Genomic DNA, 21,046 nt, shown 5'->3' with positions numbered 1-21,046 from the left:
TGGCGGCCCCTCATATACTGGAATACTGCTATCATGTCACCCCTACTCCTTCTTTTCTCCAGACTAGCCATACCCAATTCCTGCAACCATTCTTTATATGTTTTTGTCTCCAGGCCTTTAATCATCTTAGTTACTCTTCTTTGTACTTTTTCCAAAATCTCAACATCTTTTTTGTAATGTGGTGACCAAAACTGGATGCAGTATTCCAGGTGTGGTCTTACTAAGGATTTATAAAGTGGTACTAATACTTATGTAATTTTGATTCTATGCCTATGCTTATATAACTAAGGATTGTGTCAGCTTTTTTGGCTGCCACTGCACACTGCTGGTTGATGTTTAAGTGATCATCCATTAAGGGCTCCAAGGTCCTTCTCACAGTTATTGTTTTTTGAGCCAGGTTTTGGCTAACCTGTACTTATACCTTTGGTTTTTCCATTATGTGAGTCAGTTACTCTTATTGCTGGATCAGGAGATTTTGATCACTATCAACCACAGTCATTTTCTGATTGGATTAATACATCCTGTACATAGAGCTGCTCTTAAAAAGCATTTGGAACAGGGGTGAAATGCTCCCGGATCGGACGGGATCGCGCAATCCTGTAGCGATGGCGGCTGCTGGTTTGGAGGACCGGTAGCAAAAATCCCTGGCCCCGCCCCCTGCCTCTGCTGAGCCGCACTATCAGCAGAGGGTGGTTTTTTTTTACTTTTAAAAGCCGGTTTTGCTTCAGCCGAAACCTGCCTTTAAAAGTAAAAAAAAAGCCTTTGAGGATCCCGCCCCTCAGCTGAGATCGGCAGCCTTAAACTTAAAAATTAAAATTAAAGGCTACTCTGGGGATCTCACCTGAGTTCCTCATCAGCAGAACCTTAAAAAACATGTTTTCTGTAGAAAACATGTAGAAAAACTCCTTTTAAAAGAGTCTAAGCCACTTACCTGATTACTGATCGACCTCATGGCTCTGCTCACAGCCCGAAAGCCCCAGTTTCGCTTTTAGCACTAGACAGAACTAATCTAAACTTAGCTAATCTATTTCACCACTGAGTGATTAATGCTGTCTGGCTGAGGAACTCTGGGAATTGAAGTCCACAATAAAATAAAATAAAATAATAAAATAAAATATTGGTGCAGCTTTCTGAGATTTGGTGTGTTTCTGTAGTGTTTCATTCTAACTACACAAGCACACAAAATCTCAGAAAGCTGTGTGTGTGTGTGTGTGTGTGTGTGTCAGTTGTGTGTGTGAAAAATGTGAAAATTGGTTTTTGAGCTTTTTGTGGCTGTGTGAAGTGTGAAGTGCAGCTGCTTTTACATTGTGTGTGAGTCAGTTGTGTTGTGTTTTGTGTGTGTGTAAAGTGTGAAAGTTGGTTTTTGGTACCTCTTATTGTTTTTTTATACTTTGTTTATTATTTTTATTATTTATTGTTATTGGCCATGCCCACCCACTCATCTGACCACCAAGCCATGCCCACCAATTAAGCCACGCCCACAGAACCGGTAGGGAAAATTTTTAGATTTCACCCCGATTTGGAAGCATTAACTAGTCCAGAGTGTAGTGGCACACACAATACTGACAGCATCTAGATTTACCTATGGCACAGCATTACTGCATAAGCTGCACTAGCTTCCAGTAGAAGTTCAATTATCACATTTAAAGCCACACAGGTACAAGAATAAATTAATTATGGAACCACTTCGCTTCAAATAGTTTCTATCCATTTAACCAGATTTGACATGGTGAGTATGTTCCAGTCTCTCATAGAAGAGAGACTTCAGGATCCAGCAAATGTGTCTTCTCTACTTCTACCCCTGCCATATTGAACAGCCTCCCCAAGAGTATGTGAACCTCCCAGCTTTCTCGAAAGCTATGAAAATCTGACTTTTCCCTCTGGAATAAGCACAGACAATTAGCAGATATATGTGTTTGGAGGACTTGTGAATTAGACCTTGTATCCTATTACATCTTTTCAGTGTATGTTGCTGTTTTAATAATAATTTTTGAATTTGGTTGGCAAACTCATAAGTTTGGCAGCCATATTAATTTTCTAAATAATACTAAAATGAATAATTGAGATCTATAAAACAAACAAACAGATTATTCTCAGTTTTGTAAAAATGTATACAGTGTGATTTGTCTTATATTTTAATTGTAATTTGCAGGAAAACCAGTGGCTGTTACAAGTAACCGAGGATCAGGACAAGCATTGTTACGTCCTGGTGCAAATCCACAACTGGAAAAGCAATATTATCAGAATAAATTGTTGAAAGGCAGAACAGGTACAAATCTGTAGTTTTAGAAATTGCAAAAATAAATACTGTTGAATTTATGGATTTGTCATTTATACTACCCAAATTACTATAATATTATAATATACTTTTAAATAAATGTGTTGTGTTTTTAAAACTGTATGAAAATATACTATCCATATTGAGAAAAATAGAGGTGTAGAACTATTTTCAATTATGCTACTATCAATGAGAATGCTTCCTTTAGAAAGAAAGAAAATTCATAGTGGGAACTTCTAGTAGCAATAGTCATGCTTTAGACAAACGTCACAATCCTTGAAGGATAGCTATGGATGTTTCCAAATTGATAGATTGTTGTATCACCCATATTATTTGTTTAAAACATTTATATGGCTGCTTAGCATGCATGTCATGACTCTGAACTGTGTGCATCAATAAAATCAAAGAAAAAAAATAAATTACAATTAAAACCAAAAATATGAAGAAAATAAAGCAAAAAAATTGATATACTAATGGCACACAGTTAAAGTCATTAGCACACATTCCATCTCCCAACAAAAACATGTTTTAAAGCCTTCCTGAAGATTGACAAGGTTGGGCCAACTGAATTTCAGCTGGCTGGAGGAGTTGTCCAAAGACCAAGCACTGCAACAGAAAAGGCACTCCTAGCTTCCATGAGATGATATTGCCTCAAAGAAGAGACCTAGAGTGTGCCCATCTTGTTAAACATGCAGGATTGGCAGAAAATCATCTTAGGTGGTCCTGCAAACCACCGAAACTTGTACCCCATAGGGCTTTATAGGTGATTACTAGCACCCTGAATTGCACCCTGGATTGCCTAAGGGAGATAGTATAGCTTGAAAGTAGTAGAGTTTCCACATTTATAACTATCTATATTGCATTCTGATCCAGTGCAGCTTCTGGATGAAGGAATACATTGCAGTATGCAGAATACATTCATCTGCAGTGAATACATTGCAGTAATCTGGCCAGAGACAACTAAGGTGTGAGAGACCCTGACCAGGCCTCGCAATTAACCCAAAACTGGAACTGTGCAAAGGTTCTCCTGGCCCCAGGCGCCACCTGCTTCTTAAGCAAGAACTGTAAATTCAGGAAAAGTCCCCACATTATGCACTGGTTTTGAATGGGGGATGTAACTCTGGAAATAATAATAGAAAACCTTTTGATCCAGGATCAAAACTCATAGCCACTCAGTCTTGATAGGATTAAAGCCCATTTTTCTCCATTCTTGCCCCCTTGGCCTCCATATATTAGAATGAAATCATGATAGCATCACTCAGATCTTAGAGGAGTATCTCAATGAAGTATCATCATCATACTAGGGATATTCTATTGCTAGAACATGTCTAAATCTTCCTGTGTATATTGGATTAGGCAAGAATGCAGGTGTACAATCTATGCAAAAAAGGATGGTTGTCTCTATTATTTTTTGATTATCAGTAATTAGACATAAATTAGTGGGTCATACAAGATCATTCTGTGAAGATAATAAAATCAGTGGACTTTGACAGTTAAAAGAAAATTAAATTATAAATTGCTATTAAGATGTTTATTAGGTCAATCTAAAGTATACAAAATAGTGTACAAGCTTTTAAGCTTCCCAGAACTTTCAGATCAGCAAAACATCTAGAAAAAAATGAAAAGAAAAACGTGACTTGCCTTTAAAACATATTTGCATATTTGTTCTTTAGTAGAAACTAGAAACAATATCCAGGTTTGCAGATCAGTCTTCTTCCTATACAATATCTGTTGAACCTTGGATAGTATAGAGAAAAATTAAGCTTCAAGGCTTTTTTCCCTCATGTACCAAGCTTTAGAAGGCAATAAAACCACAACATCACAGAATGATTTATTTATGAACACAGCTGCCAAAAGATGACACTAATTTAAATGAATTCATCTGTGGATTAAACTACTTTTCTGCAGAATGTGTATATCAATTACCATTACCATACATAGCTAAATTCAGTATATCTTTGAATGCCAGGTGTTAAGAACAAACACTTCGGAAGGCCTGTTTTCATACTTTCAAATTAACTTTTTGGGAACCTTGTTAAAATTGAATGCTAGATGATCTGATCTAGCATGGCCACTTGCCTTTTTATATGTTTTTCTATCAATAAATCTTATAGCTTTTTTCTTTGTACAATTAGTGAGTTTAGATATTTTTTAAAATAAGAAATCTCTAATAGCAAAGTCAAGCTTCATCCGAGGCAGAAATTTTCCATTTTTTCAGTGTTGTAAATATAGAAGCAAGATTATAGCAAATTATATTAAAGCAATTTTATTTGGTATTATCTAATCCCAAGACTGTATGATCTATTGCAAGATATGTATTTGAGATCTTCAAGGCAAGAGTAGAAAGTGTTATGTATACAAAAGCTGCAATAATTGTTTTTTTTGTTTTGTTTTGTTTTGTCCATTATTATACAGATAGGGCCACATTACATGTCAAAGATATTCCAGTGTTTGCTTTGTTTTGTTTTTTCTGCATTTGGAACTTTTGGGGCTAGTCTTTGTTTTATTTACATTGAATGTGTCTTGTTCAAAATTGAAAATGACAGAAAAGGGGGATTGGTCCTACCTGAATGCCTTTTCTCTAAGGCTGCGGAATGGTCCAGGAATGGGTTGATACAGTTGGATCTGCCTGGAAACTGAGTCATTATATTTTGGCCATGCCTCCATGCCTCTCTCTCAGGCCCTGTTTTCAGCGAAGACATATCTGAAAGAGAAGCTCAGCCAGAACGTTACTAAGGTCCGGCTTCAGGCCCACGAAATGAAGGGCCTGAAGCTGGACCGTTCCGCAGCCTTAGAGAACACTCCTTCTCCTGATAAGCTACGGAATGGGACATACCAAAGCCTGGCTGTCCTAAACGTGGGTAGCCATTGGGTCTGGAGCCCGAAGGCCAAGTGGACCTGTTGCAAGACTCCTGCCAAAGGAAGCCTCCCCAGAAGCAAAGACATCCAGCTTATAATGCCTGATGAAAGGCGAAGGATTAGTCCAGGTAGCCGCCCAGCAAATCTCCTTAAGGGAGGCTTGTGTGGCCCATGCTGCGATGGTCGCTGCACTTTGTGTGGAGTGCACAATAACGCACCTGGATACAGGCAGTGCATGCATTTCATATGCCCGGCCGATACACACCCGTTTCCAGCGACTGATGGTCAAGGAGGATACTTTGGAGCTGAGTGAAGTTGGATGGAAGGAAACAAAGAAGGCCTCAGATTTCCTAGTGGTCGCAGTCGTTTTAATGTAGAACCTGAGGGCCCTCTGGACATCCAAGGGATGCCATCTCCTCTCCAAGGCATGGGAAGGCCCTGGACAGAAATTTGGCAAGATGACCTCCTGGGTCCTATGGAACCAGGAGTTGACTTTGGGAATGAAGGAGGGGTCAAGCCTCAGGATCACCTTGTCTGGATGGAAAATGCAAAGGTCAGCTCTGGCTGAAAGAGCTGCCTGCTCGGATATGCGCTGTCCAGATGTAATTGCTACCAGGAAGACCACTTTAAGGGTAAGATATCAGAGGCTCATTGTCTGCAGGGGCTCAAAGGGTAATTCAGTGAGAGCCCTCAACCCTCTGGGCAAGTCCCAGGTGAATAACTGGGGGTTGGAGATCACTTGTGCCACACAGGAACACGCGGATGACTGGGTGAGGCTCCCTGTCCAAGCTCGACAAGATGATGGAGAGGGCTGCCACATGATGTCTGATGGTGTTGTGAGCCAGTCCTTTGTCGAGGCCCTCTTGCAGGAAGTCAAGTACCTGTGGGATAGAAGCTGAGATAGGGTTAATATGGTGCTTAACACACCAGTTGATAAATACCTTCCAGGTGGAGTTGTAAATCCAGATAGTGGACTGCTTCCTGTCTACCTGTATGGTCCGAATGACCTTTTCGGATAAATTCTTCCTCCTCAAGAGGACCCCTTCAAGTGCCAGGCAGTTGGAGCCACTGAGGCTCCGGATGGAGTAGGATCCCTGGCTGAGAGAGATCCTCTCTGAGGAATTCTCCAAGGTCTTGATGCGGATAGGGTGACTAAGTCCGTGAACCACGGCCTCAGAGGCCAGTGAGGGGCCACGAGAATAGTCTCAGCGTCCTCTGAGGTGACCTTGCAGATCACCCCTGGTATTAGGGGGAGAGGAGGGAATGCATAGAGGAGGCTGGGGGGTGCAGGTGCAGCGGACAGCGTTGATCCCCTCTGCCCCCTGGGTCAGAAACCTCGTAATGTAACAAGGGAGGTGCATGTTCAGGTGGGAGGCAAACAGGTCCACTAGTGGTTCTCTGTACTGGTTGCAGATGCCATGAAAGAGGTTGGGGTGGAGGCGCCACTCAGCGTTGTCCACCATAATCCTGCTCAGAAAGTCCGCCTAAGCGTTTGATGTGCCGGCAATGTGCTCCACCTTGAGGGAGAGGACGTTCTTGTCTGCCCACATCCCCAGACACCTGGTCTTCTCCATGAGGCATCAAGATCAGGGCGGTTGATGTGCACTTTCACCGCAACATTGTTGTTAATATTAGGATACGATGTCCCCATATTGATCGGTGAAAATGCCGTAGAGCAGATGAATCACTCTCAACTCCAACCAATTGATATTGTTGGTGAGGTCCTGAGATGACCAGCGACTTTGTGCCACTTGGAAGTTGAGGTGGACACCCCAGCCGTAAAGGCTGGTGTCCAATGTGAGAGTGATCCACTGAGGTTCTCTGAAGATGGATCCTTTGTCGAGGGAGGGGATGTCCGCCAGTGGAGGGATCTCCTGACTTTGAGGGGAACCCTGACTTTGGTCCAGGAATTTGATGTGCTTGCCTGTTGATATGGCAGAAGGAACCATTGAAGGCTCCGTGCGTGTAGCCGGGCCCATGGCACTATCTGCATGCATGACACCATCTTGCCTAATAACTTGGACAGAGTGGCCAAGGGGACCCTGGGGTTCTGCTGGATTTGAACTACCAGGGCCCTATACTGTCCCACCTTTCCTGGGAGAGGAACACCTGTCTTGGGTCGGAGTCTATGATGGCTCCTAGGTGAGTTATCTTGGTGTCGGGGGTCAGATGGGTAAATTTTGGTAATTTTTGGGTAATTGACCAGGAAGCCATGGTCCTGCAAGGTTCATATTGTCAGTTTGATCCTCCATCACCTTGTGTAGGGAGGAGGCCTGGATCAATACGTCGTTCAGGTAAGCCTGCAGCCTTCAGGGATTAACCGCAAGGGAGCTGCTAGGGCAGCCAATATCTTCGTGAAGCAGTATGGGGCTGATGCCAGCCCAAATGGCAGGGCACGGTATTGTAGATGATGCCCTGCATAACATAATCTTAGATACCTCCAATTGTCCTGTAAAATCGGAATGTGGAGGTATGCAAAAGATCCACTGAGGTCAGAAAATCCCTGGGACAAATTCTCTCCAGGATTGACATTAGGGAACACATCTTGTACCTCTTGTAAACCAGTTGGGTATTGAGATTCTTTAGGTTTAGGGTTGCTCTCCATCCACCTGAACGTTTCGGTACAATGAACAGAATGGAATAAAATCTCTGTCTCCATTGGTGTGGCAGGACCTGCTGTATGGCGCTGATATCCAGGAGGTGCTGTATGGCATGTTCCATGACGTCCCGCTTGATGTAGTTGTTGGAGACAGGGCATTGCACGAAGTGGTTTGGGGGGGCTGAAGAGGAACTCCAGAGATAGGGCCTATCTGATGGTATTGAGAACCCAATTGTTGTCGTGAGAGCCCACTGGTGGAGAGTCCAGCCTCCTATGTGGGGGTTGGGAGATGAGCCATTTCTGTCTGCAGAACTGGCGGTTGCCAGATCCATGAAATGGCTGCTTTTGTGTGCCGAATTGTCGTGATCTGTCACAAAAGGGATTTTTCTCCGATTGTTGGGGCTGGCCCTACGGGTAAAATCACTGTTCCAAAGTCCCTTCCTGTGCGGTATAGTGGAAAGGCTGTCTCCAATAATAAGGAGTGGCTTGTCTGTCCACTCTCCTGGCAGAGGAAGACAATACCTTCCGCTTTTCTCTATCCTCTACAAGAAGAGGATTAAGAGATTCCCCAAACAATCTGGTCCCTGTGTAGCGGGCTGCAGCCAGCCTCCATTTGGCCCTCAAATCTGCTGGCCACTGTTGGAGCCATAATAGCCTCCTGGAGGTGACCTGCAAAGCCAGGGGCCTGGAGGAATATTTTGCAGCATTTAATGTCGCATCAGCCGAGAACTGAGTGGTAGCGATTATTTTGTTGAGGTCCTGGTGTAATAGGGCCTCAATGGGTGCCAGTCTAGCTTGCAATTGCTGAAACCATATGAGGGAAGAGCGATTGAAAAAAGATGCCACAGTTGCGGCCCGAATTGCCCAGGCAGCTGCCTGGTGGGTCTTCTGGAATGATTTTTTATTTATTTTATTTATTTATTAATTTAATTTATATACCACCCTTCTCCCGAAGGACTCAGGGCGGTTCACAGCCAAATAAAAACAGATTACACAGAAAATTAAAAGCATTTTAAAAATCTAATTCAATTAAGCTGAGACAAAAATTTAAAACTATAATAAAACCATAATAAAACCAATGTTAAAATTACGTTAAGCCAGCCCTGCGAGATAAAACAAAAAGGTCTTTAGTTCGCGTCGGAAGGTCCGGAGGTCAGGGAGTTGACGTATCCCCAGAGGCAGCTCATTCCAGAGGGCAGGCGCCCCCACAGAGAAGACCCTCCCCCTGGGGGTCGCCAGGCGACATTGTTTGACTGATGGCACCCTGAGGAGACCCTCCCTATGGGAGCACACAGGTCGATGGGAAGCAATTTGTGGCAGCAGGCGGTCCCGTAAATAACCCGGTCCTATGCCCTGGAGCGCTTTAAAGGTGGTAACCAACACCTTGAATTGCACCCGGAAGACCACCGGAAGCCAGTGCAGCTTGCGCAGGAGAGGTGTTACATGGGAGCCTCGAGTTGCTCCCTCTATTACCCGCGCAGCTGCATTCTAGACCAGTTGGAGCCTCCAGGTGCTCTTCAAGGGGAGCCCCATGCAGAGAGCGTCACAGTAGTCCAGGCGGGAAGTGACGAGGGCATGAGTGACTGTGCATAGGGAATCACGGTCTAGGAAGGGTCTACTGGCATATCAGGCGAACCTGATAAAAAGCTCCCCTTGCGACGGCCGTCATATGTTCTTCTAAGAACAGCCGTACATCCAGGAGGACGCCTAAGTTGCGGACCCTCTCCATAGGGGCCAATGACTCGCCCCCAACAGTCAGCGATGGAATTAGCTGGCTGTACCGGGATGCCGGCATCCACAGCCATTCAGTCTTGGAAGGGTTGAGTTGAATCCTGTTCTTCCCCATCCAGACCTGCACGGCCTCCAGACACCGGGACATCACTTCAACGGCCTCATTGGGGTGGTTAGGGGTGGAAATGTACTGCTGAGTATCATCCGCATACAGATGACATTGCACCCCAAAACCATGAATGATCTCAGCCAGCGGCTTCATGTAGATGTTGAACAGAAGAGGCGAGAGAACCGACCCCTGTGGCACCCCACACATGAGGTGCCTCGCGGCCGATCTCTGCTCTCCCGCCAACACCATCTGCGACCGGTCAGAAAGATAGGAGGAGAACCACCGAAAAACGGTGCCCTCCCACTCCTAAACCCTCCAGCCGTCGCAGCAAGATACCATGGTCGATGGTATCAAAAGCCGCTGAGAGATCTAATTGGACCAGGGCAGAGGAATAACCCCTGTCCCGAGCCCTCCAGAGATCATCTGCCAACGCGACCAATGCCGTCTCCGTGCTGTACCCAGGCCGGAAGCCGGACTGGAACGGGTCAAGATAGACAGTTTCATTCAGGTACTGGGGGAGCTGTCGTGCCACCACACTCTCAACAACCTTCGCCACAAAACAAAGGTTGGAGACTGGACGATAGTTCGATAAAACAGCTGATAAGTCAATTTTTTTGTCCTCAGGCTTTAGGTCTTCAGATGGATCCCCTGCCAGGTACAGGGAAGGGGACAACAGGGCAGCAACCAGGCTATTTATGAGTGGTACCTGCAAAAGCCGGGTAAATGGTGCTGCCATGTTGTAATTTTTCCTGTCTGTCCCACTAGGAGTGGGTAGTGATGCAGGGCTAACCCATTGCTTTTGGACTACGTCCATAAAAAGCTTGGGGGCCAGGATAAAGAGCTGTTCTGTCACTGGTTCAGAAAATAGGCCATGGCTATGCCCCTGGATAGGCTGGGGATATTTTGCTGACTACTCCTTTAAGCTGGCAGTGGCTTTTGCCTTATATAATAAGGAATTGAAGAGCCCTGTAGGGAAAAGTCCCATGAAGGCCAGGACGTCGGGGAATATCCCCTCAGCATCAGAGAGGTCTTGGTCTCTCTGGGCCTCTTCCCCCCAAAAATTTTCATCACTGTATCTTGAATGGGAGGGCAGTTGCTGGGGGGGGGGGTTCAGTCAAGCTAGCCGATGGTTAGGTAGGCAGCTGACCTGAGAAGGAATCAGAGATGAGAGAAGCAGAACGGTGTTGTTGGATTCCCACTACGGTGCCCTTGGTGCCACCATATTCTTTGTCAAGCTGTGAGAAAAACGGAATATAGGTGAAAATTCGAGTCAGTCTTGACACCCACGCTGCAGCAAACCTGCATAGCCTCAAGCTCACACTTCCTAGCACCATTATCAGTCTTGCAGTATCAGCCATGAGTCCAGGATGGATGGCGATATGGCTGTTATTATTGGGCGTTTCTATTAGCCCTGAAAGATGCTGTAACAGACATATGAAGCCTTGTTTGTGAATTTGGGCCTCAAGAGTTAGCCAAGACTGCTTGCCTCCCTCCCTCCCTTCTATGTAACAGTATTCCTACTTGAACTTCTTGATTCTGGGATTGAAATGGCAATGAAATTCCCTAAATTGATAGTCCTTGGGACATCATTCTGTATTCTTCTCCCGCAATCAAAAATGACTTAAGAAAGTCCCACATTTGATTTTGTTGTTATTGTTATGGGACATTGAAATATGATCAGGTGTTGATGATGTTACATCAGTCTCTTGCCATGGACAGATTACTTCCTGTGGTCCTGAAGTTCCTGAACCTGCCCATTGTAAGGAAGAAGGGCTACTTCGATAATCCCACCCCAGGAGATTGATAGACCCAGTGGGGTTTTAGGGAAACTCATCAATATTCCTTTAGCACTAATACATTATTTTCTAAAGGCGTTAGTCATGGCCTGAAGTGAACATGCATTAAGAGTCTTGGAATGGACTGTTCCTGTGTGGACTCTCTGTAATAGTGGGCCTGCAGCACTTCAATTACTGCACTTCAACTACATATTATGGGCAAACTGCCCAAACATTTTCTTTCCATGTGCAATTCAAGATATTAATTATCATCTTTGAAGCCTTATAAAGCATGGGTCCGGTTTACTTACAGGACTGTCTCACACTGAGGGTGAAAGATCAAATATAGGATGAGCACCCTCTCTGTTATGTCATCTGGCAGGAGTTTGGAGGCTGGACTTCTCTGTAGCAGATGCTGCCCTGTGAAAAAGCCTCCCTGAGATCCAGAAGTCCCTTATTCTCTTAGACATCTGGAAGGCTGAAGACCATTAAGACCTGGCTCTTTACCCAGGCATTGGGCTCGGATGGGAACTGAATCCAGTTCATGTATATTTGGGGTAGGAGTGTTATGGTGACTTGGTTGTTGTGCATGATGCTTTTAATTTTTTTTCCACTTTTATATGTTGTGAGCTGCCCCAGAGTTATTCTATTTAAGATGGACAGCTCTATATCTATTATAAATAAATAGATAAGAGTCAGTTTTAATATTTGAGCAAAAAAACAAACAGTGAAATATGTTTGTGTCTCTCTGAACCTTAGAGATTTCTATGATTCTATTGTACCTTGTCTTAGAATAGATTCCTTTTCATTTGGGGCAAATACCACGTTGATCTAGTGTCTGGCATAATTAATATAGTATGACTTCGTAGTGCCACAAAAACATCACTCTACCTGCATTTCCATTTTTCTTCATCTTACTGAATAAATTCTATCATAGAAGACATAAAATTTATTTTATCTTAATAATGTAGGGTCAGAAATAGTTTATTTCTGAGTTAACAGGCTCCATGTTATAAAATTGAACAAAATGTCCTGTATAATGATGGTGTTCAAAAATTGTTATATACCAAAGGATTTCCATGGTGATGCATGCTGTTTTATAAATTTATATAAGGCTTGCATTTCTAAGAAGGAAAAGAAAAAAGTAATATCTTTCCCCATTCATATAGTGGAGAATAAGGTTATTTATAATTTAGGCTCACATGTTTTGTCTTTTCTAGGCAAATACAATCATCATTTTTTTAAATAAATCAATTTTTTAAACTGCATATTTTTTCACAATGCCTACATTTTTTGCAGTGTGTATTTACTTGCAGGTATTTTTGCTTGCTAGCTGTTAGAGAAAAGTGAGAAATTCAAGAATTTATTACACTGTGGAATACTTGATTGGCAATATATGTTATATAGGATGATAGGCACTGAAACAAAATAAAAGCTTTGCATGGGCAGATGTTCAAATGTGTTTAGCATACTGATGAATTCCACTCTAATAAATCATCTACATACAACAGAGTTCATTCATGTGTAAGTGTGAATGAAATCTAACCCTTAATTTATTACACATGACTAATCATGTTCTGATAGAGAACAAATATCATTTATCAGTACCTCATATTCTCCATACTTTTGTTCTGGTGATCTTCTTTACAATATACTAGATAAAGTTGTTTTAAAGGTCAGTGAATTTCTTAGTATAACTTGATTCATGTATCTGCAACATCAGCCCCTTCTTTACAACCTGCTTATTCACTGAGGATTGCCCTTGCTTATATTGCCCCTTTTTGGACAAATTGATTTTCATAAAGAGTTCCAGGATTCAGTCTTTAATAGTTTTTATACATCGATTGCATTATTCTATATTTGATGGCATTCTTCTCTGTACTTCTATCTTGGAGTATATCTTTAAGGGCAGGTACAATAATTACAATGTGTTGACAAAACCTGACACAAAGACAGAACGAATTAAACATACATAAAGAATGAGTTATTGCCTTATCCACATCTGCCAGTATTCTCAAGCCCAATATCTTCAATTCTCATTCTAGAGAGCAACAATTTTTTAAATCACACTTTAGATACAGATTTATTCTCAGCGATTTCTTTTTCACAGACTTGGTCCTGGGCTCTGATTTCTCCATCCGTTGCTCCACATTCACCATGCGTCTGTCTAGTTTCCCAACTTTTGATGAGAGGTTCTCTACCTTGCCTTCCAGTGAGAAAATTGTGTCTTCCATTGCCCCTGAATTACATGAAGTGACTTCATCAACTTAAGGGGGGATCTGCTGTGCTGCACTGTGGAGGAGCCCATCGAAGTCATGAAGATAGACAAGATGATGACATCATCTAATGCCAGGGCAGAGAAACAGATGGACTAAGGACATTGTTCTTGTTGTTCAGGGCATAATTTGCTCTAATTTGCACTTGCAGATATGTTGGACAACTTGAATGACACTGCCATCCAAATGATAGTGATGAACTATCAAAGATAGCAGCTTGTCCATGTTCTGTCTCCCACTTTTTTCATCCACTATATTCTTTTATCTTGAGTATCATTTGTGAAAATAAGTGCACCATAAATTTCGCATTCAAGTCGTTCTGTATTTTTTAGCAACCTTCAGAAGTACTGAAGAGGAGAAATCATAACTCTTCATGGTGTGTGTTTATGTGTAAATCCAAATTACCGTATTTTTTTCTTCGGAAAAAATATTAGAATGCTAGAGTAGGACTTCCTTTGTATTTTACATGAGGCAGGAAGGGGGGAGGAATGTTTGCATCCATTACATTTTTCTAGCAAGAAGTAATTATAAGTGTGCATGCTTCTCACAATATTTACCTATATAAGAACAGAAACTTCCCTTGTTTTTGCATACTATAGCTCTGGACTATTCCTTTTTATTCATACTTGGTATGTAGTTCATTAAAAGAGCCAATTTTCTCCATAATTCTGCCTATTTTGGGCATAATATAACAGCAAAAAGGATATTTAATGGTTTTATAAAATATATTTGGGAGAAATAATGACTAAGATATAAATCATACTATCAAAGGAAATAATTGAAACATTCTGACTTACTAGTATGCTTAAGTGGATGTGCATTACCTATGAAACTGGCATATTTTTGTGATTCTAATAACACATACTAGGTTTATTTCCTTTTTCATTAAAACATTTTAAAAAGTCCTTTGGATTAATATGTATATCATTTTCTAAAGAAGGGTTTTTTTTCCATTCAAAAGGGGAAAGAATTTTTCTCATTTCAAGAAGAAAGTTTGTTATATCAAACGCTACAATATTTGTGATAATGTCACAATCCTTTACATACCTGTTTGATAGAAGATGCAGTTGAATGTTATAAAGTTTACACAAAATTAATTTGTAAAATACTGCAGATTAATTTATATCACCAGGATTAAAATGAGTAGATTTATAAATACTTCTTTCTTAACAATAACTATGATAGTAACAATTTGAGTCCTGCCATAGAAAAACAATTGTGGGAAATTAAAAATGCTGCATGGTTAGAATGCTGTATTGTCGCTAATTCTGCTGCCAGTAGTTGGATTCTCACAGGCTCAAGGTGGACTTATCCTTCCATCCTTCTGAGGTTGGTAAAATGAGGACCTAGATTGTTGGGGGCAATATGCTGACTTTGTAAACCACTTAAGGCTGTAAAACACTGTGAAGCGCTATATAAGTCCAAGTGCTATTGCTATTACTGGTTGCAGAGTTAATTGACAGAATTTTGCTTCGATGTAGCCAGCAGCAGCATGCAAAAGATTCTGTATGCATGGAATTCTCATGTAATAAATTGGTTTGTCTAATAATAGTTACAATGGCATTTGCTGTCAAGCATATCTTCTGTATTTGCTACTAAGCTATACAAATACAGTACATTAAATATGAAGACTGGTATCAAAAACTCAAATTGATGTGCATTCTGCAATGCAGAATGTGTATTTGTGTATTGGTTTGTGTATCAATGTGTATTTTATTGGGTATTGGTTTGTTATATAGCCTGTAAATTATTTGATTTGTTAATGGGGAGAGAGGGAGGGAGGAAGGAAGGAAGGATCAATTATCAAGTTTTAAAATACATTAAGATTATACCCTGTTGCAGATTTCTACATACACAAAATATTTTTCTTAGGTAACTTTTTAATTATTGTAAATCAAATTCAATTTTAAAATGTAAATAATGACTTAATAAACTTATTTTCAAATAGAAATTGATGATGCTGACTCAACAGATGATGATAATCAAGATTCTGCAGAATTGAGTAAAAGTGATTTTGATATTTCTGTGTCATCAATGGCAGAAATTGCATCTTGCAGTTATGAAGCCAGGTAAGAGAAAATTATTTCTTGTCAGTTGGAAGTTGCAGAATACAGTATTTCTCTTTAAATAGATAAAGCATATTTATTTAGTTGGTTGTTTATTAAAGCCATTTTTTAAATATTCCGACACATTTGTAGAAAGACCTGAGCTTTAGCTGTGCAAGTTACAGTGGGAATATTACACTTTGTGAGTTAAGGTATATATTTGCCACTATATTAGGGAATATAAATAATTGAATTAAAAAAAATAGAATGAAATAGTTTCTTAACTACTTCATGTAAGATAATTATTTTAATTTCATTGATTGTTTTGGAATTGTTTTTTATTTAGGCAAGCTGGTATAAAGAATGGAATGTTTTTTGGACAAGCAAAACGGTTGTGCCCAAATCTTCAAGTTGTTCCCTATGACTTTCATGCATACAAAGAAGTTGCACAAACTATGTATGAAACATTGGCAAGGTAAATGTTTCATATTATATAAGTTGTTAAAATATTTAATATAGACAAAGAATAACTCCCAGAAACTTTTATTATGGAATTCTGCTGATTGCTTTGTAATACAAGTTGATAAAATATTATGTGCTATTTATTTTATTATTGTACTTATGAATTTATTAAGCACCTCCAGCAATGTACAAATATCCCATTTTTTCTACTATTAATATTTTTTTTCTATAGTCTCATCTCACAAAAGCCACTCAAGCATTTCTGAATAACAGCTATTCCAAGATCAGATTACCTTTTAATTTCAGCAAAATAGAAATTTTATTACAAAAGATATTACTTTTAATTATAAATCAAATTAACATAGTTATTTTAAGCCATCTTAGTTAAAGCTAAGCTCCATTATTCTATTTTACAACCTGGGTTTTTATTGATGTCTGACTAAACAATCAGATGTACTGTAAATATGTGAAAAATAGTTGAAACAGCTTCAGGTTTTATATTTTACTTATAAAATTAAGTATGTAATATGGCTATTGCCACTTCACAATACAGCATCTCATATGGAGAGATGGGTGGCAAATAAATTTAATAAATAGGTATGTATATTTTAATTTTTTTTCAAAAATTGGAAACTTCTATATATTGGGCTTTGACTGAAAAATTAATATTTAATATGTAAATATGCTTAATTTTGAATAACTTAATTTTGCTCCTATTATTTCTTTTTAATTCCTTGACTTTGTTGATAGCTATACTCATAACATTGAAGCTGTCAGTTGTGATGAAGCACTGGTTGATACCACTGAAATCCTTGCAGAGACTGGGTTGTCATCAGATGAACTAGCAAATGTTATTCGTGCAGAAATAAAAAACAAGACCAAATGTCCTGCTTCAATTGGAATAGGTTAGTATAATGTTTAGAAATGTTTATTTATAAATAAAGTACATTATTAACTAAAAGCAACATTTTATATCCATAAAGTATATGTATTACTCACAGGATTAAAATAATTTTATGATTAGATATTAGAAATTTGTGCTCAGTCTAGTTAATTTTTCTTGTTTTCTCCTTTCTTCATTTATAGAAGTTAATAAATAGAAGCTAAATACATACTGGCTTAGAGGCTTTTATAAATTACCAACTGCCTTCTTTTTTAGTATTTTTCTCATATAAAGGGACACAGTGGAAATACTTGTAGTATTTGTTGCATCTGACACTCATATATTCAGCTTAATGTCCATGGGTAAAGTCAGTTAAATGTGATCTTTAATCACATTCAGTTAAACACATCATTCTCCAAACAGCACTGCTCCATTTCCCAATCCTTGCAAAGCATTTTGGGATCAGCCATGAAATTATCCATAGAATTATCCATAGGCAAGGAATATCGTGAGCAAATTAATGCTCAGTCCAGCCAACAATAAGTAAGTTGTCATTTAGTTAGTGCCTTGCAGCAACTAGCAACAAAAATATTCCCCATGTTTTCAGATAAATACTCCTGGATGTATTTATCTGGCCATTTGTCTTGCAAAAGATCTGAACTGTTGATCTGAGGAGAAAGTTCCAGTTGTCATGGTTCCTTTATTCCAGCATTTAGGTAGGTCACAATTAATGCGAGTTCAATAATGAGATATTCAGTTTAATGCAAATTGTAAATTAATACCAGTTTAGATTTAATATGACCAAAATTTAATTAATATGATACTAGCTGAGATGTGGATAAATCACTTTACCTGTGTATATATATGAAGATTTCAAGAAAGAGAAAACAGTTCAATCTATGCTGCTAAAATATTTCAAGAGGTAATAAAAATGTTTTTAATCAGTGTAAGATTATTGGAATGGTTGTTGGAATGATTATTAGTAAGAATAATTGTTGGAATTGAAATAACTAATTCTACATAAGATGATAATAATCATGTGGACCTGAACTATAATTCCACTTATGCTGAAGAATAAAACGGTCTTCCATAGTCTCCCTATGGCATATGACTAGGAGTTCCATTATAAAGTATTCTGCTTTCTTATGTAATGTAGGAAAAATATTGGATCTTCAAAATGGTTAAAATACTGCTTAAAAGCAATATTGAACTTTTATAGGTTCAAATATTTTACTGGCCAGACTGGCAACTCGCCGAGCAAAACCTGATGGGCAGTATCATTTAAAGCCTGAAGAAGTAGATGACTTTATCAGGAGCCAGCTAATTATACATCTTCCAGGTAGCTTTTTTCTACTTTATTCCTTCTTAGTTTTCTTCAGAAGTCTTTATCACGGTTACTTTAGCTTTACTTTACAAAAGTAATGGGTGATTAACAAATCAAAGTGGCAATTTTCTTTATAATAAGGCTAAAGCAACATATATAGATAGCATTATCCAAATTTTGAATAGCATTCGCCTCTCAATTGAAAGGTTGAGATTTCAATCCTAGATAGCGGCAGATGTTTCTCTCTTAGGGCGCAAAGAAAAAATATCTGCTGCAAACTCCCTATGGCACGGGTGTCAAGCTCGCCACGTCATATTGCCGTCATATGACATGCTGCAGTGTTTTTTCCCTTCACGGAGCTGGGGTGGGCTGGCCTGTGTGTGACACATCTGGGCAGCCAGTTTTACATCCCTGACCTATGGCATCAGGAAAGGGCATCTGACCAGTAAATCCTCAACTTCATCCAATCGCCCTGACTCTACCCGGTATTATAAAGGGATTATAGTATCATAAAATGGGAGGGGGGAGTTAATCCAAATTTTGAATAGCAATCTGATAAATTGCATGGCCTAGATTTTGCATCCTGAGATTGTTAATACTCTGTATATTTAATAAATATTCAGAACATCAAAATAATAGTATTCAGCCAAAAGAAGTCTAGACAAAAATATATATTTAATTGATTAATTATGTGCCATCAAGTCTTTTTGATTCCTAGCACCCACATATATAGATTTTTCTCTGACAATCTATCCCCAATCTTTTCTTTTAAATCTCCCAAGGTTGCACTCGTGGCTACCTTCCTGTAGGTGGTCCTCTTCTTTTTCCTATCTTCTTTCTCACCATTAGATATTTTTTGCAGAGAGTTAGTTGTTTGCATAATGTGTCCAAAAAGGATAATTTGAGCCTGGCCTATAGCCAGTTATAAAAGACATTTAGTTAAAATATTATTTTTTATTCCTATTTTAGGTGTTGTGAAATGTAACTTTTCTGTATAATTGTAACATTGTCTGAGATATAAAATTACTGTCACATCTGCTATTTTGTAATGTATTATGTATTTATACAATACACATTCCAGTTTTAATAGTGTAACAATGATTGTTAAATAAATAATTTCTTTGGTGTAAATTTCTAATATAAAAATACATTTTTTATTTTGGGATTCAGGAGTTGGAAGAACAATGGAATCTAATCTGTCATCTATGGGAATAAAAACTTGTGGAGATCTACAATGTATCACAATGTCAAAGCTTCAAAAAGAGTTTGGACCAAAAACTGGACAAATGTTATATAGATTTTGCCGTGGTTTAGATGATAGGCCAATTCAGAGAGAAAAAACAAGAAAATCTGTTTCAGCTGAGATCAATTATGGCATAAGATTTTCACAGGTAAAAAAAAATTAAATCAAATTTAAGTGAAGCATTAATCATTGTTTCAAAATGGTTTATAACAGTGATGGCTAACCTTTTTGTCGTTGTGTGCCAAAAGTGGGGGGAGTGCACCCATAATTTAATGCGTCACCACGCATGCGAGCCCCCCATGCGACCCCTGCTTTTGGCATGCAATGGCAAAAAGGTTACTGGTGTGCCTGGTAAACCCATTTTTCACCCTTCCCAGGCTCCAGAGGCTTTCTTGGAGCCTAGGGAGGGCAAAACGGCCTTCCCCACCTCCCCAGAGGCCCTCTGGAGGCCAGAAACAGCCCGTTTCCTGACTTCCGGTGGGCCCAGAAGGCCCAAAAATCAGCTGCCTGGAACACGCATGAGTGCTGGAGCTGAGCTAGGGCAACACTTGCATGCCCACAGATATGGTTCCTTGTTCCACCTGTGGCACGTGTGCCATAGCTTTGCCATCACAGGTCTATAAGATTGCATGTTACTGGGCTGTAATTCTTTGTTCTAATTCCTTATTAATACTAAAATGTGTTTTTATATGAATGAGTGATAACACAGATGAGATTTAGATAATGTTTCATTACCTTCCAAATGCTACAGGAGTCTTAGAATTTGTTAAGCATTCATTAGATGCTTTTTTAATTAGAATTCAGTAAAGCAGTTCCTGTGCATGTCTACCCATTGGAATGAAATGGAATGGAATATTCTTAATTGACCAAGTGTGATTGCCCAATAAAACTGTCAGTGTACATACAAACACAAAATAATATAATCATAAGTTACCAATAATAAAAAATAGGAAAGATGAGAAGGATAATAGTAATATAGCCCTACTACATGGGTAAATATCCTTAGACAGAAGGCAGGGCTGTGGTAATCAGGTGTTTAGCAAAGTGATAGCATAAGTAGGGGAAAGTTAGTTGCTTTGGCATGCAATTCCCTGTGGCAGCATCCCAAGGGTAGGAATTGAAACAGTTTATGTCCAGGATGTGAGGTGTCTTAAATATTCTCTCAGCCCTCTTTCTAGCTCATACAATATGCAAGTCCTCAGTGGAAGGTGTTTTTTTTTCCTACTATCCATTGAAGAACTTTGTTGCTTGTATCCTTATGATTTATATTGATACTGATTGTTTCTGATTGCATATTTGTACCCTATGACTCTCATTAAGTGTTGTACCTTATGATTCTTGACCTGTGGTGGGTTGCTACCTAGATTGGGCAAACCGGTAGCTACAGCTGGAGACTCCACTCACCTGCCTGCATACTTCTGCGCATGTGCAGAAGTGTCACACACGCGCACACCCATGAACA

General features: G+C 39.7%; 1 protein-coding gene across 5 annotated transcripts in view; it reads left to right on the top strand.

The window, feature by feature from the left end:
• Positions 1-21,046, top strand: part of REV1 (REV1 DNA directed polymerase) — a 54,254-nt gene that overhangs the window by 17,141 nt on the left and 16,067 nt on the right. For 4 of the 5 annotated variants that reach the window (XM_058186643.1, XM_058186644.1, XM_058186645.1 and 1 more), the window contains 6 exons: positions 2,153-2,269; positions 15,576-15,696; positions 16,019-16,147; positions 16,885-17,039; positions 18,237-18,356; positions 19,512-19,732. In XM_058186643.1, the coding sequence (XP_058042626.1) occupies positions 2,153-2,269; positions 15,576-15,696; positions 16,019-16,147; positions 16,885-17,039; positions 18,237-18,356; positions 19,512-19,732 (863 nt within the window). Of the gene's footprint in view, positions 1-2,152; positions 2,270-13,640; positions 14,004-15,575; positions 15,697-16,018; positions 16,148-16,884; positions 17,040-18,236; positions 18,357-19,511; positions 19,733-21,046 lie in introns of those variants that run through there. The other variant, XM_058186647.1, reaches the window with a different exon arrangement.

This window comes from Ahaetulla prasina, chromosome 5, assembly GCF_028640845.1.
Source record: "Ahaetulla prasina isolate Xishuangbanna chromosome 5, ASM2864084v1, whole genome shotgun sequence".
NCBI lineage: Eukaryota > Metazoa > Chordata > Lepidosauria > Squamata > Colubridae > Ahaetulla > Ahaetulla prasina.
This window is presented reverse-complemented; position numbering and strand designations above follow the sequence as displayed.